This window comes from Pinus tabuliformis, chromosome 4_2 (assembly GCF_031772625.1).
Source record: "Pinus tabuliformis cultivar Carrire ecotype Pingquan chromosome 4_2, CPIR1, whole genome shotgun sequence".
Classification (NCBI taxonomy): Eukaryota; Viridiplantae; Streptophyta; class Pinopsida; order Pinales; family Pinaceae; genus Pinus; species Pinus tabuliformis.
The window spans coordinates 728,796,553-728,822,197 of record NC_142304.1 but is presented as its reverse complement, the minus strand read 5'-3'; the positions used below and the strand labels follow the sequence as shown (position 1 = coordinate 728,822,197).

Below are 25,645 nucleotides of genomic sequence, written 5' to 3'. Positions count from 1 at the left end.
AATAAGTTATAGCATGTCATTAGCAAGTGGCAGAAATTTTATGAAATCCTTTTCCGAGGGAAGAAATCATAGAAAATATGTGCTAAATTCAGAATTGCATGAAATTAAGGCCATCAAAACACACAATCCCAAATTGGTAGTAATCCTAGCATTCACACCAGCTTAGGAAGGATTCAAAATGTTCTAGAAGTCAGGTCCATGGATGTGACAATGTTTTAAAAAAAATGGTAGGGGGCATTACGGGTAAAGAAAATAAAACATAGGCATTCTAGCAGCTTCACACCCCTGCCTGCTCAAGAGGTCTACAGTGGCCTCATCACAATCTAGCATATTATGATTTCAATTATCTTGGTCCCAATGAACCTACTTCATAACAGATTACCATTCAATGAAACATAGTGTGAGCATGTGCAATGAATTCACATGTCAATATTTTTTTCTTCAAAGCATTCAGAATGCCCAACTTGCCTGGAATCCAACAATGTTCACTTCCAAAAAAACTACCATCCAGAGAATTAAATAGGCGCACTGCAAAAGTTCCTAATAGTCAAATCCGTTGCCACACAACTACAAAATTTAACCAAAATAAAGGGATTTCGGACAGATTGACAATCCTATCTAGGCTAAAACTTAAAGTGAAAACAAGAAAATGTTGGTTATTTTTGTGGAAAGATACAACACTAGAAAATCCTAATGTTGTTGCGATGGGTCGAACAACAAGTACTCCATTGATTCACACACTTCCATTTTCACCAATTAAACGATTGCCATTTTCTTCTGCTTGTGCTATGTCACTAGTAGCCTTCTAATGCAAAAAAATATTGAAGAGTCCTTGGCCCTAAAGAAAGGAGACGAAATTTTTTCTTCTGTTGGAAATTCTTGCAACCTCATATGTTTTTCTATTTCTTCCTGCTAAAACTGCACTATTATATCATATGCAACTTCTGCCATTTGAAGTGAGGAAACCATATCCAAAACATTTTTTAGGCTAGGATTACTGAAGGGAAATTTCAGATTCTTGAAATAGACAAGATATTTTAGGCAGTAGAGAATGTCAAATCAAAAAATGTAGACTTAAAAAATTCACTTTTCACTCCTGACACAAACTCAGAAATTTTTGAACAAGTAACATCCATTCCAACTAACCCCAGGTTGTATCTTGCAAGAGTTTCCTTTGCTTTCTCTTGAATTTACTGCAAGTAATGTCTTTGTGCTTCCTTATGTAGTTGCAAGTGCCTTTGGGCCTACACAAAAGTGAGGCACACAATAAATGTGACATTTTAAGTTCAGAATTTGTTGTAGCATAGATGAGTGATGTACAATGAATGAAAGCCAAGAAACGAATTATAGTGCTTAACTCTAGTGGTTTCATGCAACCTTTTATGTACCTCCATCTACATCCATAGGGACACTATGATATGCGATGTGCTGAGAGAGTTGACAAGAATGATGGGTGAATCTTCCTTCATTAGGACTCCTAGAAAATGAACCATCATTTTTAGAGGATAAAATGGTCTAGGGACCATAAACCGGAGGCAGAGTCTCTAACAGAAATAAACCAAAGCACATAGTCTCCACTCTCCATGGTCCTAACAAAATTGAAAACCCTTTTTTACGAAAACACCATCAAAACTCCATCAAATTATGATGGTGCTTTTTATACTGAAATGCTCAATAACCTGGGCATTTCAAGGCCTCCTCCTTGTCTAGACAGTGACCCATTTATCAACCTAGTTCTATCAAACTTATGCGATCTCACTAGATCTCGACATGGAGTGTACTTGATATTATAGAACTCAAATGTCATGTCCTTTGAAGTCTCTTTGCCCCAAACTTCATAATGTGCTTCAAAAGAATAAATTATCAGAGTTAAAGAATTACAACCCACATTGTCGTTGTTCAATTCAGATGCTTTAAATGGTGGAGAACATGTATTCTCACACCCACCCAAGAGGCTGAAAAGAGTTCTGGTGTAGCAATAAACCAACTCTCAAATCTGTTTTAGTAATATGTTTTATTTCTGGTTTGAGTTCCATTTGAGGAATCCACCAATAGTACATTTTGAATCAAGTTGTTTCATCCAAATAGTAATATTTCTTTATGTTTTTTGGAGCTTTGAATTGAAATTTCATACCTTGCTTCCTTGCTCTTTATTTTATAATAACAGATATGCTTGTGGAATTTTACTTACTTTTTCATTTATTTATGTGCAAAAACATATGGAGTTGTTTTATAAAATTTCTACAGATGAAGAGAATTCTATCATTGGCGTAGTCAAGTGTCGAGAAGGTTGTACATTTGCTGAAAGTCATGATGAAATTGTTGGATACCCTTTTGATTTTATCAAGGATGGTACAGGTTTAAATCCAAAGCGAGAGAAAAAATGGAAAGTTTGTAAAACACTTGTAGGCATCAAGAGGAAACTATGCACATTTGAAGTGGAAGAAGAGGGTTCCAATGTAGTGGAAACAACACCAATCTTTGAAAACAATGAAGTGAATGTGGATGGACCTATGCATAAACAACCAAGAGTTGAAAATATGTCTTTGTCAGTGGAACAAGCCATAGTTGTTGATCCTAGTGTATTGGCATCTAGGGAAAAAAAAAAAGTTAAAAGTTTAATGGAAGAGTTTGTCAATGAGCAAATTACTCTCAAAGTATATTCAGAAAAGGGAGAATCTAAAATAAAGATCCATTGTGAAATTTGTGGCATTGATTATGGAACAGGTGATGTATCCTTGGTAGCACGAACAACATGTAACTTCAAAAACCATCATATGAAAATAGGGGCCCATCAACAACACCTATCAATGCCAATTGGTAGTGAAATTCCTTCATGTAACAAAGTAAACAAACAGTGATGGTTAGATATAAATTTCATATTGATCAAGAAATCAAACTTCTAGATGATTTCAACAAGACACAAGAGCCTAATTTGTTCAAGGTGGTGGAAGCAACACTTGCAGACTATAAGGACATGAAAAATGTGAGAGTGGAATATACACGATGCAATAAATGGTTTTTCTTAGTTCTAACAAGTGGTAATATTGTCAGTTCTCTAAATGAACACATGAAATCAAAGAAGCACACTACTACTACTACAAATGAGGGTTCACATGAGGAGATTGGGCTAAGGAGTGGCACAGTTGGGAGACCCAAGAAGCCTACCAATGATAAGTCCCAATAAAGTTTGACTAGGTTCTTGGTCCCATTATCACCATCAGTATTACATAGGGGTTCTACAAGTGCAGATCCTTCTACTTCATGTGTGTTAATTAACAGCTTAGACTAAACTTGAATATGCATTTGTATATTATTTTATTTATCTTACTTCTAATTTATTTGTTTGTTGTCATCTTATTATAGCCCAATTATCTCCCTTGTTACTACAATGTTGGGGGTATTGGTATCCTTATATAGATAGAAATGGGTAGAGATTGGAAACAAAGGTCCTAATGGATGATCAAAGAGGTGGAAAATTATGGGCCATAGAGAAGCATAACAAGATCATGTTATGTTATGAGGGCATTACATGTCGTATTGATGGTACATATAGACATATTCATTGCCGGAGGGCTTCTGAAACAGGGATCCCATTTGATTCATTAACATGCAACTTTTGTAAGTTGGTTCCAAAATGTTATGACTTTAGGATGTGATTATATCGTGAATCAATGTGCACAAATAAAAGAAGTGAATGAGATACAGGAAAAGGTAGAAGACTTGACTATTTGACTCAAAATGTTATGAAATCGACTCACAAAAAGATAGAAAAGATATATCAACGCCTTAGAATTTAGCCTCTTCGAGGCAGAAACCTCCTTTACATTACACTAATGAACAATTCTTCGATGATACAAATGACAATACCTCCTTTCTATATATAGGAGTCTAAGGGGTCATAATATAATCAGAGCCGACATAACAATAATAATGTAGGGGCACAATAATAACAACAGTGGGCTTCTATGGGGCACAATAATAACAATATGGGGACTACATGGGCACAACAATATAATGAGGAGGCTGTACTAATAACAATAAGGGGTTACACTAGTAGTATAGGGACCTAACATTCCCCTCTCCTTCAAAAATTGTTGTCCTTAATGCTTGAGTAGTTCTTGATGCTCCAGTATAAAATTTTGATCCTTCCATGTAGAATCTTCACCGAGTAAGTTCTTCCATTTGATGAGATACTCTGAAATTGATCGATTTCATAGTTGTCGACTTCTCGGTTCTGTGAATGCTTCAGGTTCCAATATGATTTTTCCCTCTTTGTCAAGTTCTGGAAATATTGTTGGAACTGAGATCTTCGGCAAATTTTGAATGAGTTCCCACCTTTCTTCGCCATTCTTCCATTCATTCCTTGCTTTGTTTATCAAATTTTGTTGGATAATTATACCAAACTCTACCATTTCTACAACCATATGTTCAACTTCACTCCTTTGGCCATAAGGATATCTACAAGGCCTGATGTTTGGAGGAACACTCCCTGGAATCAAATGAATAGCATGATCATGATCATGAATACGTGGGAGACCTTTGGGAGTCTCAAATACCTTGGAATGATTATCCAAGACTTTTTGGAGATCTAGAGAAATAGATGGTTTCAATGTGGGAACCATTAGCGAACATAATTGTGCAATTACGCCTCATTGTTCTTTCTTTAGAAGCTTTATCATTCCGTTAGAGCTTATTATCTTTCCTGGTTTCCCTGTGATACCCCTTAATTCAACTTCCTTTCCTTCTAAAGAAAATTTCATGAAAAGTTCTTGAAAATTAAAAGGTATTGTACCCAAGGATTGTAGCCATTGGACTCCTAGTACAACATCAGTACCACCCATTGGAACGGAAATCATTGGGATATTCAATACATATTGTCCCATGGATTGCTTGATATTATGGCACTTTCTAGAGAAATTTATGGTTCCTCCACTTACAACCGTCACTTCAAACTCTCGTGCTGGATATAGGAAGTAATTCAATTCCTTAGCTATCTTACAATGAATAAAATTATGGGTACTACTCGAATCAATCAACATTATTACCTTTTTATTCTTGATATGTCCTTCTATCTTTATAGTTTGAGGAGTGGTAGTTCCATCCAATCCATTACAAGATATGGTTGGATTCATTTCTTCTTTCTATGGGGTTGGTTCCTGGTGAGTATCCTTTTCTTTTGATGTTTCTTGATACTTTTCTTCCTGATATTTCATTTCTTCAACCTTCTTCTTCTTGATATGTCCTTCTATCTTGAGAGTTTGAGGAGTGGTAATTCTTGCCATTGCAATACAAGATAAGGTTGGGTTTATTTCTTCTTTCTTTGGGGTTGGTTCCTCATGTATATCCTCCTCTTTTTATGTTTCTTGATGCTTTTCTTCCTCCTCTTCATAATCTATGTAAAATAATTTCTTCTCAACACACTTATGACCTTTAGTGTATTTTTTATCACAATTGTAATAAAGCTCTTTTGCTTGTTTTTCTTCCAATTGTTGCAGTGTCAACCTTGTAGGCTATGGAAGGCTAAGAGAAACAACACTTCCATATTTATAGTTGTGAGCAGTAGATTTCCTTGTTTCCATAATTTTGCTTTCCACTTTTCTTGCCAACCTGAATGCCTTCTCCAATGAATCAGGTTCCCAAAGACGAACCTCATGTTGAATGTTATCCTTTAAAGTCCCTATGGAGACATCAATCCTCTGCTTTTCTGGAGTATCATTTTCCCTTATATTCAATTTTTGAAAGTCCTCAATGTGCTCTGCCATTTAACACTTTTGTTTGAGAATTATCAATTGGCTAAAGAAGGTGTTTCTCTTTGTATCCTCATAATGTGCTATCATTTCCTCTGTGAAAATTGACCATGTAACAAGTGGTTTATGAGAACAAAGCCCTTTATACCATAAAAATTGATCCGGTTCTAAATAATTAGATGCAATACGTACCTTTTGTAATAGTGGTACATCATGTAGATCAAAATATTTCTTTATCTGTAATATCCAATTCACTGGATCCTTGGCATCAAACTTCCTCATCTCGCTTTTTCCTGATTTTAGGAACTTGATCTTGAAACGAATGTAACTCTGTAATTTTGGATCTTTAAGCTCTAAAGTTTTGGATTATAATATCCCTATGAGTCCTCTTTCTAGCTCCGCAAGTTTGATCACAATTGGTTTCCCGAAGAAAGATTTATTCCCAATCTCTCGCGATGACCTAACTATAAACTAGTTCAGTATAGCGAAATTGTACGGAGTACCACGTATCACTCTTTCAACCTTAGATTCTAAAAATTATACCCAAATAAAATAAATTCCATCCTCTTTTTGTAAATTCTGATGAAATTTCAATCTGATGTATAGAGAGAAAGTTATGACGATTTTCCCAAGGTGACCTATTTAGGATGTAATTCGAGAGTCTACAAAATCCCTAACTTCCTCAAATCATATGTCTGAAAATATAGCGCATCAAGATCTAAAATTTGGACAGAGCTTCATCAAGATTTTGGTTCAAATGGGTTTTAATTAAGAGTCTGAACCTTCGTAGAACAAATATTATAGTGAAAATTCCACGATGACCTGTTTGAGATGAAATTTTGGAGCTTGAAAAAACCCTAACTTCCTCAGATCATATCCCTGAAAATATAGCGACACAGGATCTCAAATTCAGACACGAGGTTTAGACCAATTTCTTATTAAATGGTTTTTTGGTTTAGCTTCTGAAACTTCGTAGAGAAAAATTTATAGTGAAAATTCCACGATGACCTGTTTGGGGCAGCGAAACCCTAGAACCCATAGCTCTGATACCAAATGTTATGAAACTAGCTCACAAAAAGATAGAAAAGATATATTAACACATTAGAATTCAGCCTCTTTGAGGGGGAAACCTCCTTTACATTACACAAATGAAAAATTATTCGACGATACAAATTACAAGACCTCCTTTCTATATATAGGAGTCTAAGGGGTCATAATATAATCAGAGCTGACATAACAATAATAATGTAAGGGCACAATAATAACAATATGGTGACTACATGGGCACAATAATATAATAAGGGGGTTGTACTAATAACAATAGGGGTTACACTAGTAGTATAGGGACCTAACACAAAATGAACCAAAGAATGTTGCAAGAGTTACAAATGCTAACCATAGATCAACAATGCAATCTCTTTGGTGGGAGAGGACAAAGGTTGCTACACTCTATTAGAATGAGATCCCTAAAGGAAAATTTGTTTGAATTGATAGAAAAGAAAGATGTCTTTAGGTTTTGCAAAGATGTGTGTGAGGCACATAAGGAAGGAAAATTACAAGGTAAAGATGCAGTTTGGGAATTTGTCAAGGATATGTTTCATAACTTGATGCATACAAAACCAATGAGAAGGTATAGTACATCCACAAAATCACTTTATGAGATGATCAAGTTATGGGGTGGTCCTAGATTACATAGCTTTATTAGCTTGAATCTGGATGGCCCTTCAATATCTATGAATTTAAGGAAAGTTAGAAAGTCATTAACATATATCCCAGGGGAGCATGAGCATATTTTTGAGGCAGTCGAAAATGGTTATGCTTCTTATAAACCCAAGCATGGTATAGATGGCCCAATTCCTATATTGCTCGCTGAAAATGAAACAGTTGTGAAAAAATATGTTAGGTGGGTAGGAAAAAGTGGTACACTGGTGTGGTTTTGTGGTACGAAATAAGAACATCAATTCCAATCACATTTCTTGGTGATAGTTGGTGACAGAGTTGTAGGCTATGAGATTATAACATATTCCTTTAAGAACAATGTTATTGTCCATTATGCACGTGTTAATATTGCAAACCCTTTACATGAAAATCTTCCTCGCTCGGTTGTGGTTTTTCATCCAACATGCAATAGGTTCAATGCACATTTTGTTTATCAACAATGGGAAAAGGTAGAATCTGCGTCAAAGAAACACGTGGAAAATAATTTGGGACCTATTGTTGGTCATTCCTCGAATGGGAATAGCAGAAGAAGACAACTTATGTTGAAGGATTATTCTTCAACATCAGGTCTTCGATATCAAATTCCTTGGGAAGGTTGGAGGCTAACTAGGTTGTACAATGGTTGCAATGTAACAAGATTGCATGACCAAGATTACATCCACAACAGCAAAAAGCTAGTGAATCCTTTGTTTAGCGATCGACAAGAATTGGTCTTAGGAAATGAGTACATAAGTTTTGTTCATGTCAGAATGGTTTATCACACTTTTAAAGTGGATGACAACAAGCTTAAGGGTTAAAATATAGAGAGGATGGATTGACAAAATTGGGGATCCACACAACGCATTGCTTCAAGGCACGTTCAAAGGTGTTTGAAAGAGTTGAGAAGTACACCAAGTGGAAAGTTAGAGAGAACACTAGCTACATAGACTTATCTAATGATTGTTGTTGAATACATTGACATCTTTATGTCTCATAGTTTGAGCCTTTGGGAAAGGGTGCAAAATGCTTCACCAGTTCATCATTTCTTCACATTATGGCTATGTTGGGTACATAAACAATCTCATACTAATTTAAACATAAGTTTTATCAGCAGAGAAGCATATCAAGATGTGAAAATTTCTTTCCATTTTGCAGTTTTGTTGATGAGATTGTTTCGAGATCATTACTCTAACTTTCCATGTGTTTTGCACCTGACTGGGTCAGATGTATGTGAGAACTTATTTATTAAATTTGGTGGGATGGTTGGAGTGGAGAGGGCCTATGATTTCACTGACTTACTTTATGTTGTTGGAACCCTTATTAGAGTTGCTAAAGAAGAATCAGATCCCCAAGGGCTTCATTTTAATAAATCTCATAAGAAGCAAGAAATAATTTGGAATAGATTGCACCAAGAACAATACAAAAATTGGAATATTATAGCAATATGATTCAATATCCACAGACACTAAAATTGTAGAAGCCCTTAAGATTGGATTGAAGGATGCGCAAGACATTTTATCAACTCTTGGAATGCAACCAGAAAATTACACTCAATCCTCTTGGTGGGTTAAACCATGGACAGAGGATCAAAATTATCCAACATTCCACATTGTGGATGAAGTAGTTGATGCTTCCCCACCGAGTTATTCCAACTCTATATTCCAATATTCATCATCGTTGGTACACAATGAAAGTGAATTACAAATAATGGAAAGTGAGTGGAGACACAAGTTGGATGAAATTTTAGACTCCATTGATGAAAATGGAAATAAAACGATAAATCTAGTTGTGGATCTTGATGGTAAGGATATGTTTAAAGCATGTTTGGTTAGTTAGTTGAATGGAAATCCAACATTATCCAAATATAGGTTGAAAAAAGTGAGAAATGGGGTCTACTTTAGGTGAGATGGGAAGGCTCCACGAAAAGGTGTCTCAATTGGCTTTGGAATTGGATCAGATTATGGGGTGGTGTTTGAAAGCAACTCAATTCCCCCCACTGAACATACTGTAAGAAAAGGTGTTCCTAGAAGTAAAAAACAAGGTGTTTCTTGTGGAACAAGGTACATTGGAAGGGTTCAAAGAATAATGAAGAAGGATAGTAATAGGGTGTTTGATTACCATAATGACATTGACCTTTTGGATAGATTAGAAGGCATCGAGCTTCAATTATGTTGGTATAGTAGAATAAATGGGAAACGCATGTATAAGTATGGTTTGACAGATCATGATTTTGTACAATTTGAATATGTTATAGCAATTACAAACTTATCATACAATGCTAGGAATGATACATAAAAATTAGAAGAATGTGAGTACAAAGTTTTTTTAGATTTTGTGAAAAAATTGAACAAGGTAGATTTTCAAAACATTCTACTTTATCTTTCCTTATGTATTTCCATATGTTGGATCATTTATAAATAATTATCGTTTTTTTTGTTGATTTGTTTGTATGAATCTGATGTTAATTTTGTACTTTTTGGTTTTAGGTCTAGTGAATAGTTCAAATGGTGAATGTTCAGCATAACTCAACCTTTTTTTTCTACTTTTTGGTGCATGTTTCTTTCACTAGCCATTCATCCTTTTTGAGTTGTGTTTCATTCAAATGTTAATTTGGTCCCTCTAAAATTGGTCCATTTAGTCATGAAAAACAAGAAGAGGTGATTCCTCTTCATGAATATGTTTTGTGGATAAGTATGTGGTTCTTCTCACTAATGTTAACATTTTCCTTGAATTTTTAGATTTATGGTTTGCTTGCTAGAAAGGATATCAAGGATCTAATGGAATGAGCTTCAGTCAGGATGGTTTCTTCTCACTCAAGTCAATAGATTTACACGAGAGCAACGTCTATCACATGAAGTGATTTTGAATGTTTATGTAGTAGCTAGAATTCCTATTTTTTTAAAATTGAACATATAAATCAGAGTCTGTAGTTCAAATGTGCCATCAGAGTCTTTTTGGCAGTATTTATGTTTTGTCCATACGCATGGGGTCTACAAAAGTTAAATTGCAGTTGGTTATTATTGTCAATTGAGTCCTTAATCATATTTTTGGAATTTCCTTTCAGTTCTTTCACTAAACAACATTAACATTAATTACTATCTGTAAAGGCTTTTGGACATGTGATGGTAGTTTGTTTTTAAATTGTTTGCAACTTTATTAAGATATGTGCTTCTAGTAGATTGTTTGGGTGATGGTACTTTTCTTTCTTATTTTTGCCTACATTGATATATATGTGTTTGATGGGCCTTACAATGTGTGCTTATGATCCAAGGGCTATTTTAAGGTGAATGGTATCTGATTTTTTGCAACTTTTGGATTGACAAGAATTTGATAGGGTGAATGGTATGCAAAATTTAATTGATTTTATTTTTCCAAAGAAAGAATGCATACGTTTTTATTTCATGGTTTGGAAAAGGAAAATACATAGCAAAGTGCTTATAGCATGAAATATCACCTCCAAGAAGGAAAATAAGGCCACTTGGTGGCCTCTTTTCACAAACTTTCATACAGAATATACCTATGATCTCTCTCGAGAACACAACTAGAAGAAAAAAATGTGCGTTGTTGAGCGAGGCAGGTTGTTAATGGGAGGTGATGTAGAGCTAGTTCCCAGTTTTCTGTTGCTTATTGGTCTCTCCATTATCCCATAATCTTCAAGATAGCTGGTAAGATTTTAGAATTCTTGAATTATTGCAATAAATTCTATTAACTACATAAGAACTTTGAAAGGGCACTTCTAAATCAATTTGAATATCACACTTTGATTATCATGTAGTTCATACCCTTGTTACTGGGCACTTCTGAATCAATTTTCAATGATATTGGGTCATTATGAAATGATTTATTTTATGAGGCTAATTCGTATCTATCTTTCATTTCATTTTGGCTCATTCAAGGCATAAACTAGCCCTTTCCTAAGGCCCTTGTCGACCTTTCTGAGAGCCCCCCATTTGAGGCATTTTTGTATTAATTTCAGGCTTGTTCTGGGACCTATTTCGGCCCTCTTCTTTGGGACCTATTTGATTGTTCAATAGTTAGTGAATGCTTTGGTTTTTTCTTTTTAGCCAATCAAAACTGGAATAAAAAATAGGATGGTGAAGCCCAATAGGCCCATGGCTAGCAAAGGTATTTTATAGTATTATATTGTCCAAACCCCATAAAAAACCTAATATCATCAAATATGTAGTACATCTTTATTAGTGTTTATATGAATATCAATGGCTCTATATGAATAGTGTAAAACAAAGATCGATTTGATAGAGGTTATATGTGTGCTCTATGATGTAGTGGTGATGCAGGCCGAAATGAGGCCTAGAAGGGTTTTATCATACATTGGGAACCTAGGGTGCCATGCTTCAAAACCCAATGGGGGTGATGAGATCAAGCTAGAGTAAGCAGGATTTTTCATTCCTAGAACATATGTATTTTTTTTTTTAATTTGCAAAACCCTTATGTAGTACTCATGTTTTATCAACACATAGTGGAAACTTCAATTTTATAAAGAAGTTTTGATTGTGAGCTTAACCTCTCTGGTCAAGCATTTTTCTCTAGCCATATGCTTATTTAGGCATTTTAAACCCTCTTCTGGCAGGGGCTGATGAAGAAAAATGTTGTATGTGACACTTTGGGTGTGTAATTCTATGTCCATATGAAATCTAGGAAGTAGAATCAACTTGTTGATAAGTAAATGCCAAGGTAGATTCAGCTTCCCAATATGATGGTCTAGTCTTTTGCAGATATTTTGGGGTTTCTACCAATTAGATTTAACAATTAGAATTGGGTATGTAGGAGGTTTGGTGCCGATTTCAAGAGTACGAGTGCTACAACAAAGTCATTGTCCATGGGATGTACATCATCCATGGTGGTATAAATTGTGTGCGATTAAACAACTGTCTGATTTATTTATTTGGGACCTATTTGATTGTTCAATAGTTACTGAATGCTTTGTGTTTGTCTTTTCAGCAAACCAAAATTGGAATTGAAAATAGGGTGGCAAAGCCCAACAGGCCCATGGCTAGCAAAGGTATTTTATAGTATTTTGTTTTCCAAACCCCACACCAAAACCTACTATCAACAAATATGTAGTACATATTTATTAGTGTTTATATGAATATTAATGGCTCTATATGACTAGTGCAAAATAGAGATCTATTTGATAGAGTTTATATGGATGCTCTGTGATGTAGTGGTGACGCGGGCCGAAACGAGGCCTAGAAGGGTTTTATCAGACATTGGGAACATAGGATTCCATGATTCAAAACCCAATGGGGGTGATGAGATCAAGCTAGAGTAAGAAGGCTTTCTCATTCCTAGAACATATGTATTTTTTTATTTATTTTCAAAACCCTTATGTAGTACTCCTGTTTTATCAGCACATAGTAGAAACTTCAGTTTTATAAAGAAGTTTTGATTGTGAGCTTAGCCTCTCTAGTCAAGCATTTTTCTTTAGCCATATTCTTATTCAAGCATTTTAAACCCTCTTCTGGCGAGGCTTGATGAAGAAGAATGTTGTATGTGACGCTTTGGGTGTGTAATTCTATGTCCATAGGAAATCTACCAAGGTAGATTTAGCTTCCCAATATGATGCATTGGTATTTTGTAGATATTTTAGGGTTTTTACCAATTAGAGTTAACAATTAGAATTGGGTGTGTAGGAGGTTTGGTGCCAATGTCAAGAATACGAGTGCTACAACAAAGTCATCGTCCATGGTAAGTACATCATCCATGGTTGTATAAATTGTGTGTGATTAAATAGTTGTTTGATTTATTTATCATATATCAATCCATAGATGTTAGTATGCAACATGAGGTAAATGATTTGAGTTCATTACTACTGGGATTTATATGTTGGCCTTTGTTTCAAATCGGTAACTGCGTGTGGATATATTGAGGTCAATAACATGGCTCTTTGCTTGGCTGTTTAGTTGGGATGGTTTACATGTATTTATTTTACATCCATTGGTTTTGTTTTGCTACCATTCACCCAATGGGGCCACAGAGGAACAAAGATGATAAGGGAAGCATTAGATCAACTTTGGTTTCAAAATCCAAGCATGTAGCAGAAAACCACCCGGGATTTCCAATGTTGTACCGTTACAGACATGTGAATCAGTTTTAGGAAAAATGCCTAGGGTTTCAAATGTTGAGGCCTCAAGTAATGATCCATCGAGTTCAAGGATACAACATAGACCTTCTACTACTAGTCTCACTGGTAAAAACATTTCAGCTTTAGGGAGGGTCTTCTACTACTGGCCTCTCAGGTAAAAAAACTTCAGCTTCAGGGAGGCCTTTTACTACTGGCCTCTCTAGCAAATGTACTTCAGCTTCAACGATACCACCAAGGCCTTCAAATGTTGACATCTCAGGCAAAGCTGCTTCAAATGCATACAAGTCTTGGTTATGCCCACTTGTAGCTAAAGGTGTCTCAAGAAGAATTCCAATGTCTAATGCATCAAAAGGGAAGACAAGGCTTCTGAGGGCTTTTACATCAACACTGACAACTAGAAGTGAGGTTAGGAGAATTTGGTCCACAACCCTTATTTTAGCATGTGTAGATGGTGATTTTTATTAACACAGTTTATCTAATCCATAGCTTCAATTTCCATCCAATGGTTTCTATTAAACATCTTGCATCTGGAGCCATTGATCAGGATGTCATGGAAGAGGAAGGGGACTTGCCCAACATTGACGAAGCAGATAATGAAAATCAACTTGCTGTAGTTGAATATGTTCAAGACATTTACCATTTCTATTGGTATACAGAGGTATGTCCCTTTTGTCATGGGAGCCTTGCAAACTGTTTTTGTTCTATTCGAAATAACAACATCTTGTCTTGGAAGAATACACTTCATTTAAACAATTTAATCAGACACTAGCTTTTCACTACATATAGTATGCAGTGATTACATGTGAGTAGCGTGTGTTTGTGCCATACATGAATATCTCCACTGGAGAATTAAAGTGCCCACTTAAGCATCATGGAAGGTTATAATTTATGAATGAGGACATTAGGTCAAGCATTGATGCGAGCCTTGATCCATGTCTATAGTTTAGATTCAACTCTGAATAAATAGTTGTATGTCTAATTTGTTTCTATTTTGGTCTGTTGTGTTTGTTGTATTGCAGGCATGCAACAATCTCTCATCAAACTACATGTCAAGCCAAGTTGATATCAACCAGAAGATGCAGGAAATACTTATTGACTGGCTAATTGATGTACTTGATTAATACATATCGATATCTATCTGTTTCTATAATAATATTTTTTTTTTGTACCTTTCTGTTGATAATTTTCTAACATAAACAATTTGCACTTACAGGTGCATCTAAAATTTGACTTAATGGATGAGACACTTTTTCTCATGATTAACCTGATTGATAGATTTCTTTCTGTGGTGTACACTATTACGAGAAAGGATATTCAACTAGTGGGGTTGACTGCCATGCTAGTTGCTACCAAATATGAAGAAATTTGGGCTCCCAAGGTGGTAAACAATGACAGGAGGGAAAGTTCGTTGTTAAGCTGAAATTTTGTATTGATTTGTTTTGACTAAAAACTTGTTTCCTGTGCCCTTGATTTGGCATCTAGAATAAGGCTTCACATTCTAACTCATTTTCCTTAAGGGCTTTACAGGTTAAGGAACTGATTACAATCTCAAACAATGTTTACACACGTGGTGAATTTCTCTCCATGGTGAGATTTTGTTTTCTCACATTATTATGTCATACTTGTCTCCCATATTTCGAGCTTTATATTTCTAATTGTTTAAATAATTCATATTTGGAATTGTTATCTTTGCTCATGTTTATGGTATGTTTCATTTTCTTCAGGAGAAATTGATGCTCAACAAATTAAGATTCAATTTGGTTGTACCAACTCCCTTTGTTTTCATGAAAAGGTTTCTAAAGGCTGCTCAGGCTGATAAACAGGTATTCTACTTTGCTTGAAATTTTGATGAATATTCAAATGGCATTGAGCCTCACTTATGTTATGAAATGCATTGTATTTTCGATGTGTTGCATGAGAGGCATCATGCACTATTTTGTTCTAACTGTAAGCTTCCATAAATGGGATCTTTATAAATTTAATTCTCTTTTGGGTTTGTTTCCATGGATCAGCTTGAGAAGATGGCATTCTATCTTCTTGAACTATGCCTGGTTGAGTATGAAGCATTGAAATGGAAACCATCTATGCTGGCAGCCTTAGCTATATACATGGCACAACACATCCTGCAAAGGATGCCATCTTGGACAAGACTGCTTCAGAAACATGCACACTATAGAGAATCAGAACTCAAGTAAATCTTGAATACCCATTGTCTTTTACATCCTAGTATTTCCTACTTGATTTTATTCAAGTACAGGGTCTATAATAGTTTATGGTGCATGCAAACACGCTAGAATTACATGCTTTCTTTTTATGCAGAAAGTTTTTGAATTTCTTGTCATTTGTTTTTTATATGATTTGATTCTCTCGTATATGAAAGAGGGTTTGAACGTTTGCTTTTATTTGTGCAGGGAATGTGCTAATATGATTGTAGGATTCCATAAGAATGCAGAAGAGGGAATTGACATGTATATTGGCATGTGAGGATATTAGCATGTATCTTTTAGAAAATATAATTTGACATTTTCTTTGTACTAGAGGTGAGGTAACACCAACAAGGAGATCTTCAAGGATAAGTGAAAAAGTAAAGGAATCACCAGTCAAAACTCCAGAAAGTGAATCAAAGAAAAAACCAAAGAGATCCAGAAAATCAAAAGGAGATTCAAAAGATGTAAAGAAACAAGAATCACAAATAGAATCTAGTAAGGAAGAGGAAATGCATGATAACCATCATGGGGAAGATATGGCTGAAACAGGGGAAGATTTTGATCACAAAAAGGAAGAAGGGAAGGGAGAAGATGAGCTTGATAAGAAGAAGGAAGTAGAAGAAGAGAGTAATGAAAAAAGGAAAATAGAAAACAAAGAAAAAATACATGGGTCCAAAACTGAAGAAATAAATAAAATGGATGAGAAGGAAGAAGAGATGGCACCATGAGGGGTAGAAGGTGCCAGAAAGAAAGATCCAGTCTTGGAGGATGAAGAAAAGCACAGGGATTTGGAGAGTAAGGGAGAGCCTTAGGAACCCAAGCAAGATTCAATTTATGTAACAAAGGAGAATGGTTTTGATGGTACAGGTACACTGGAGAACCATGCCCAGGTCAAACATGTAGAGCGAGTGAAGGAAGTGCATGAACTGAGGGAAAAAATATTTGAAGGTCAAGTAGGAAAAATGGAAGATGAGATTGGTTCACTTTACAACCACACTGCAGTAAAACAGATCCCTGATCCCTCACTTAATGCATCCAGCTAAACTTCTATAGTTTAAATTTGGGCATTGTTGGAGGTTAGGTTCTTAATTTACACATTATTCATTAGGAGTTCTACCCCAGGTTTAGAGTTTGAAGAGAGGAGGAAAACTATAGGAGTGTTTCTTTAATATTGCAATGATAGATTACTGCTATCCTACATATCATAGCTAAAATGGAACCTGGCTTTTGCAGCGACTCTTACTACAGCTGCATAGTCATCGATTAGTTTCCATGGTTTTGGTTCCTTAAATTGAATTTCTTATCAATTTAATTTTTGTAAATTTAACTTTTCTAGTTCCTTTTATAAATGTTCACTACAGTTTTTAGCTTCTTGCATATGATTTTATTATTCTTTTCTTTATGACGTAACAAATTATCCATGAATTGTTATGTAGCGATATTTAGTTCTCAATATATTCAATTTATCAGTAGTATGGAAAATGGTTAGTTTTAGATGCTTTATAGTTCTTATTGCCTGTTATGCATTCTCTGAAGCAAGGAGATGCAAAATGTTATTTCTCAAAGTCCATTATATATGTAGCTTTGAAAGCCTAGAGGTGTTTTGGTGTACCCCCAATATTCTAATTTTATTGTTCAAGATTTTGTTGATTTTAGCCTTTTAACCTAGACGAGGTCTCTATCTGGTTGCATCTCATGAATCTTGAGACCTAAACAGAGCAGTATTCCGGGGAAAATCTCAAATGTAACACCGATGTAGAATCTGTTTGGGGTGAGTCTTTCTAGGAATTATGTGTTGCTAATAACTTCTTGATTATGGTTCATTTGTCTTTCTTATTCTACATAGATAGGCTTCGTTATATTTGTTTTAGTATCAGTTTTAAGTTGTTGGATCATGTTCTTTATTTTAATGAGATATCCGATTTATAGGCATTTTTTTGGAAACCCATAAAGCATCTTAGAAATTAAAAATAAATAGTTTCCGCATTTTTTATATCTTTTTTACTATTAGAGTGGGTCCTAAAGCTATTTTTTGTGTTTAACCTTGAATTCTTTTAATTTAGTGGTGCATGATCTGTTGATTTGAAATCTGGAGCTACAGATTTTATGCCTCAAAAATATGCTTCCTTAGAATTTTGAAATCTATTTCCTTGTGACTTATTATACTATTTCAAACTGGTACAAATTTGCGATAGACTCGCTCTTTCTCCCATTCAAAAATCTGTAGAGTTTGATGAAAAATCTGTTTCCCCCTGCCTCCAAATTCTCTGTCATGTTTTTTCATAGTTCTTCAATTCATGCATTTGGATTTTTCTATCCTTCCTATAAATTCATTGATAAGGTTTCCATCCTCATCCCAAATCTCAATGACTTCACATCCACGTATAGACTAGAGCCCAAACCTTTCTGGGACACTTAATTTTGATGCTTCTTAACCACTAAGTGGATCTAAAAAAAGGAAGCATAGATAAAAAAAAGAGAACATCATGTTCCTTGAGCCCGTTCCATTCATACCATATATGTGATGTGTATTTTGAAACACTATATGTAACCTCTGCAGTAACAGTAGATGGTTTCACCTCTCCAATGTTTGGTTGCTTTACTTCGGTGATTTTGAACTCCTTGATTGGAACAGCCAACCTATACCATCCTCAAAAGTGAGTTTCTCCCTCATTATTAATATATGCTTCCTGTCGAGGCAACACATCTTGGATATATTCTCAATTTCCTATGTCAATTCCAAGAGAAAAAGATTTAAATTCCTCAGGAGGTAGTCATGGAAAGTTAGAAACTGTAGATTAAGTTTTGGAAGAGCCAAGCATCCTTCACTAATGTAAATAATGTTGGATACAACACTTTCAGCCCACATGACTTGTTCATTTGGATAAAGAGGGAGAGCATTTATCGCTTCCTTTTGAGACTGTCGTTTCTCAAAAGTAGAAACCATTACCTCAGTAAGGAAATCCATTCTTTCAACACATGGATCAGTGTTCCTAAGAAATTTAAGCTTATTATAGAAAACATCCTTAAGTTCTTCTGCAAACATAACAAAAATCCTCTTACAAAGATCGTTACGTTTTTCAATGGAGCCCACATTGGAAAATGCAAGTGTGATAGGGCTTACAGTACATACTAAGCTCAGAGCTCTTAAGGAAGTCAATTCATAGGACTTGAACTCTACAGATTCTTAAGACAATATTCACTCCAATGGATACTTTCTTAAAGCTAGCTTTTGGACCAAGGCTAGTAAGATGGAATATTGATACAGACAGGCTTGTCTCTTATCCGGATTTAAACAGGAACGCAACAAATTACAGAGATAATCATAAACACAAATATGCAGCGGAAATAATAATTCATTTCATTAATGCAAAATACTGAAATATGCTTACAAACAGTAATGGAAATAAACTAACTAGGGGCTGGTAGCTTATCTCTCAGAAGAGATGTGGTGGCTACATGCCTATGAACTGTGTTACAATGAGGCTCGAAGGCCTATTTATTGTTGAGAAACAATAGAAAACCCTTAACATCCAAAAACCTAACCCTAGAAGATGAAACGCCAAATTGTGGGCCCTATTTGGGTAAATTGGTACATCAATTTCCCGGGGTCGTAACTTTGGCACCCGATCTCCGTTTGACGCGTAAAATAGCTCATTAGAAAGATCTATCTGAGAACTATAACTTTGGGAATAGCAAAATCAGTCCATGGACCCATGTTGCTCCCAAATTTCCCAAAAAATGTCGTTTAGGGCCTCAAAATGGTTCCAGAAGTTTAGGACCTGAAAAAATGCTAAAAATAGTGAATTGTGCTACAATTACGAAAATTGAAAAACTAAAAGAGAGAGTTGTGGGGGTCCAAATGGGATAGGTGGGTGGCCACCAACATCCACCTGGATCAGTCTCTTTAGGCTTTGAACTCTCTTTCTTGTTCAAAGAATGTAGACAATGTATTATGGCCAGTCACCTACGGCTTAAGAATACATCAAGAGGTCCATGCTTATTCTCCCATGCTCTAGGGTTTTATTTTATAGTTACAACGAAATTAAATTAGAGTTGTCATAATCCATTAGCTCAGAATTATGTTTTCAACTTCTATTTGAATTATAGGCAACTAAGTTGGACTAAATCCTGCGTTTTATAGGAAACTAAGTTAGACTAGAGTTGATAAAAACCTTTTAAGCATGGAATTTTGTTTCCAACTTCTGTTTTATTAGATACAACAAAGTTTGATCAAATGCTGCATATTTTTGTTGTTTCAGAGTAAGTTGCACTGAAAGAAAACTGTGTGCCTTCTCTTCAACTGATTCTGCAATAGCTATTTATTGAAATTTATTGTGACATATTGGTAAAATTACCATTTTTCTAATAAAGAAGTTGTGTTTTTAGAATTTCTAGCTGCTGCGAAATTATCTTTGGACATGTCAGTAGTTTAATAGTTTCATGTAGAAAAATAAAGGACAACTTGTTTAGCTTTTAAGATTCTATAATATATGTTGTGGAAGGTGATGTGAATCCTACTGGTCCTGCCCAACTTGAGCTTCCAAGGTAATAATCGGTTTCCAATATTTGTGATTTTAGAAGTGCCCAAACCTCATTGGCCTTTTATAACATCTGGTTTGTGGGTTTTCCATAGAAGCTTTGGGATATTTGTAATCATGGTTGTATATAGCGAAAATGGTTGTTCTCTATTTTAATATTGACACTGAGAAGACAATATTAATTGAAGTGCTATACAACAATATTAACTAAAGTGTTTATATAAACAACTGGCTTAATCCCTTGGGAAAGAATAGTGAAAGGATTATTTTCAATTTCTGGCAAAGCTTTTCTCCTATCATTTCATCCTTGGACATTTAAGCCCATCTTGTGAGAACCTTCGTTTAGATAATCATTATATAAAATCTTGGAAGTCTGATCCCATGCTTCTCAACTGGTTTTCGAATTTGAAAGTCCCATATCATGCTTTTCAACTGATTTTGGTATTATAGATGTTTTCTCTGGTAGAATTGTGTACATGGATGTTCTCTGGAAGATCTTTTTTGTAAATTTGATCTTGCATAGGTCGCTTTGTTATAGGGCGATAAGGCTCTTGGTTCTTGGTGTTCAAGGCATTACTTTAATATTGTTTAGCCTAACTTTTCAAGTGATTCTCTGATTATAGAAATGCCAGGGTCATTCCTATTTCAAGGAAGTGATCTTAGTTCTTAACATTGTTTCTAGGGTCATTTCTATTTCCTATATGATGTTACTTCCAATGTAATTGTTCATTATGTAAAAGAGACCTTAAGGAGAAATCCAATATATCTAGCTTGAGTGGGCCTAATGGTTAAGAGGATGTGTTTCCTCCTAAGAGGTCACAATTTCAAAACTAGAGGGGTAGAATCTGTATGTCTTCATTGGCTTAGTGGTCAAATCATTGTGCGGAGGTGGGTCCCTTGTCCCACAAGTAAGGGGGTCCCATACACCAATGTGGTGTCTAGCTTGGTTGTGACCTTAAAATTGGATAATTAAAATATCCGCTAGAAATTTTAGAATTTTATTTCAAAGGTATGAGAGTGCAAGGAAGTCTTGCCTTTAGTGAGCTGTATGATAAGGTAATGCTTTCCTTCAATGTGTATAAAATCTTGTAGACATTTGGAGGTTTATTTTGGAATACACCAAATGGAGCATATCACCTCTACAACCAGAATTTTGTCTTATGTTCTAGTTGTAGTCCATTCATTTAATTCCTTTGTGTTATCTCCAAACCATTGTTGCATTTTACATAGTCTATGAGTGATAGCCCATATCTCATTGGTGAGATGACAGTGAATCAAAAGGTGATTTCATGCTTTCACGTTACTCCCATAAGAGCGCATGTGTTGGGACTTGTCCATCCTGTTCTTCTAAGCATGTGTAGGTTGGGATTGCACCCTTGATTTGAGATTTGGGGCCCCAACCTTGGTTGTATATAGTTTTATTGCATCCAAAGGGTCTATACTTGTGCTTGAACACCTTATTTTTTGCAAACCTATTCATAAAGATTCATCAATTATTTTTTCATCATCATATAGATCAATTTATATGTTATTTTATATACATGGACATAATCAATCTTCCTAAAACATGGTTTATCTTTGTGTGCCTTAGACCATTAAATGCCACAAATCATAGTGAGATGTGCTTGAGTGTGGGTTAAGTAATTGCATTGTGGGAGAACTAATATGCATTTATAGTGTATATCAAAATAATAAAGGTGCAACTAATATGCATTTACAATGTATATCGAAAGAAGAAAGGTGCATTGTAGAATGCATGTGGAGTCATAAGATAGGCATCATGTCACTATACTAGGGATATAAAAAATGTGAATAAAAAAATGGATACATAAAATATTTAGTGAAAATAGGGTTTTTATAAATTGGGAAGGTGTATTGGATTTATATTGGCAGGGGGTTAAATAATGTGAATTTTAGAGTTATTTTCCAATATGTAGTCAAATTAAGGGTATTTTTTAGTATGCCACGAACGCACATGCCATGTCAGAGGTTCAGTGAATGAATCCCCCGTGAACCAAGCAAGGGTCCTACGCAATTTTGGTCTCAAAATAAAAAATCAACTTACAAACATGATAAGGCAATTAAAAACAAAGGGAAGAAGACAGATAGACATTGCAACATTTGTAATCATGATGGCCACTTAGAATCCAAATTCTTTAAGAAGATGGAATACTTGGAAGCATCAATGAAGAAGCATAACATCCATTTAGAGTACTCTTCAACTTCTACTTTAGGAATAACACTTTCTGCATGTGGCTGTCAAGCATATTGGTTTGGTTATGCACCAAATGTATATTCTTCTTCTCATTTTCATGAGTGGCTAATTGATTCTATATATTCTTATCACATGGTAAAAAACAAAGCCAAGTTGTCTTCTTTAAATGATTGTAAAACCAAAAATATATATGTTCGTGATGATAGATCTCTTAGTGTTGTAAGGACTGAAACTATTCATCTAGACAATGGTCAATTTAATGATGTATTATGTGTTCTTACCTTATCCTGCAACCTTCTCTCTATATATCAGATAACTCATTCAGGTGAAGGTAAAACTATTGAATTTTCACCTCATGATGTTGTAATTAAGGACCTAAGAGATCCTAGATAGATTTTAGCTACTCGCATTATTGATGATTCTACAAGGTTGTATAAGTTTAAAAACTTTGGGTCATCAACTCTCCCCTCGTTATTTGTTGCTCATAATGATGAAGTGAGCAAACTTTGGCATGAGCGATTTGTTCACTTAAACTATTGCTCCCTTCAAAATCTATGTAAAGAAAATAATGTGACAGGTCTTCCTATGGTATCTTGCAGAGATGGTGTTTGTTCCAGATGTGTACTTGGAAAATACATCGAGATAATTTTGAAAAAAGTGTCTCTTAGCATGCCTCAACCCCTTTACAGCTTGTTCATATTGATTTATGTGGTCCACTTGGAGTTGTTTCATTCTCTCCCTACAAGTATTTCTTAACTTTCATTTATGATTTCTCCATACGCACTTGGGTATACTTCTTAAAACTCAAGAGTGAATTTGTTAACGTGTTCTTGGCCTTAAAGGCCTTTGTTGAGAAACAATTTGGACATCAAATTCTTAATCTAAGATCTGATAATGGTTGAGAATAAGCTAACAACAAATTCATCAACTTTTGCATTGAGCATGGAATTCAATCGCAACACAGTGTTCCATATACTCCACACCAAAATGGTGTAGCTGAAAGGAAGAATCGCACCTTAAAGGAAATGGCTAATTGTATGCTTCAATCTAAAGGACTTAGTCTTAATTTTTGGGTAGAAGCAATTAGCTGTGAAAATCACATAATAAATCACACTCCTACTAAGGTTCTAAAGAATATCACTCCAAAAGAAGCGTGGAGCTCAATTAAACCAGATGTAAGTCACTTTCGTGTTTTTGGAAGTGAAGCATGGACCCATACTCCAAATGAGAAACATAAATCCTTAGAACCTAAGGGTGAAAAATGTATTTTTGTTGGATATTCTGAAGTCGTCAAAGGATATAGGCTTGTTCAACCTAAAATCAAAAATGTTATCATTAGAAGATATGTAAAGTTTGCTGAAAATATATCGACCTACGAGCCTAGTTCGGAAAATGTGCCACCTCTCTCTATCCCTTCTACTTCTGAAAATATTCCTTCTTCAAATGATGAAAGCAAAGATGACAATCCTCCCCCACCTTCTCGGGATCCTCCTTTAGCTACTCAACTTCCAAAATGGGTTCGCGCTACTCGGGATGCACCAGGTGATCTTACATATCAACGTCGAACATGTTCTCAGTTTGATAGAGCCTCTTCTTTATTGGCTCAAGCTTCAATGAGTTTTGATCCTGACACCTTTGCAGAAGCTTCATGCCATCCATATTGGGATGCAACTATGAATGAAGAATATCGCTCATTATTGGTAAATGATACATGGGATTTTGTTCCTCTTCCAAAGGGACAAAAACTTGTTAGATGCAAATGGGTTTAGAGAACCAAGTTTGGACCAAATGGAAAAGTTGATAAATATAAAGCTCGTCTTGTTGCTAAAGGTTTTTCACAATTTGAAGGCATTGACTATACTAAAACCTTCTCCCTTGTTTCCAAACTGAACTCTATCCACCTTGTTCTTTCCGTTGCTGCCCCTTTCAAATGGGAAGTCCATCAGATGGATGTTAAATCTGCCTTCTCGCATGGGGACTTGCATGAAGAAATCTATATGGAACAACCTCCTGAATTTATAAAAATAGAATCTAGGTTTGTATGTCGGCTTAGGAAATCCCTTTATGGTCTCAAGCAAGCCACTTAGCCTTGGTATGCCAAAATAGATAGCTTTCTTTTAGATACTCGGTTTTCTAGGTGTCATTCTGACAATATTGTCTACACTAAGAAAGGGGGTATGTCTCTTATCATTCTTGTTCTTTATGTTGATGATCTTATCCTCACTAGTAGTGATGCCAACCTTATAAACCATGTGAATTCCAGCCTTAAAAAGTAGTTTCAAATGACAGACTTAGGACACTTGCATTATTTTCTTGGTCTTCAAGTCTTGTAATCCAAAGAAGGTATTTCCCTATCCCAATCCAAGTATGCATGTGATCTTCTACGCCACTTTCACATGGAAGACTGTAAGCTAGCCCCTTCTCCCTTTCAGTCTGGAGATAAACTTTCAATCACTTGTACTTCTCCTGAAGTTAATGCTACCTTATACTGTCAGCTTGTTGGAAAACTTTTGTATAATATGACCCATACCTATCCCGACCTTTCTTTTGTTATTGGCCTTGTTGCTCGGTTTATGCAAAACCCACATGAAAGTAATTGGAAAGCAACTAAAATAATACTTCGTTATGTTCGAGGTACTATTCAGTTTAGGATTCATTACAGTGCAGAAGCATCTCCTCTATTGGTTGGTTTCACTGATTCTGATTGGGCCAGTGATCCTAATGATCAGAAGTCTACTGCGAGTTATGTCTTCACTCTTGGTTCTGGACCTATTACATGGGCTTGCAGGAAACAAAGTTCCATTTCTCTTTCTTCAGCAGAATCAGAGTATTGTGGTGCCGTTGAAGCTAGTAGGGAAGCCCTATGGCTTCGTCAAATCCTGTCAAATTTCGGTTTTCAGTAGCAACATCCGACTACACTTTGGTGTGATAATCAAACTACCATTCAACTATGCAAAGATCCAGTCCAACATCAGCATAGCAAACACATTGAACTACACATGCACTTCATCAAAAAGTTCATTCATGACCATGTTCTTGAAGTGCAATATTGTTCAATCGATGACCAAGCTACAAACATCTTTATAAAGACTCTCACAGAGGCGAAGTTTACTAAACTTTGATTTAAG

The 25,645-nt window shown here is 35.4% G+C and overlaps 1 protein-coding gene across 1 annotated transcript; it reads left to right on the top strand.

The window, feature by feature from the left end:
- Positions 1–14,056: 14,056 nt before the first annotated feature.
- On the top strand, positions 14,057–16,038 carry LOC149171659 (putative cyclin-B3-1). The gene is made up of 7 exons (XM_089426045.1): positions 14,057–14,212; positions 14,574–14,663; positions 14,768–14,932; positions 15,082–15,141; positions 15,279–15,377; positions 15,567–15,745; positions 15,966–16,038. The coding sequence occupies exons 1-7, from the start codon at positions 14,057–14,059 to the stop codon at positions 16,036–16,038; spliced, it is 822 nt and encodes a 273-aa protein (XP_089282171.1).
- Positions 16,039–25,645: the final 9,607 nt, after the last annotated feature.

Bases quoted from the DNA above. Each gene is read 5' to 3' on its own strand.
- LOC149171659 (XM_089426045.1), top strand. From the start codon at position 14,057: ATGGTTTCTATTAAACATCTTGCATCTGGAGCCATTGATCAGGATGTC. The intron at 14,664-14,767 runs GTACTTGATTAA...TTGCACTTACAG, and splicing joins TTATTGACTGGCTAATTGAT to GTGCATCTAAAATTTGACTT. The intron at 15,378-15,566 runs GTATTCTACTTT...TCCATGGATCAG, and splicing joins CTGCTCAGGCTGATAAACAG to CTTGAGAAGATGGCATTCTA.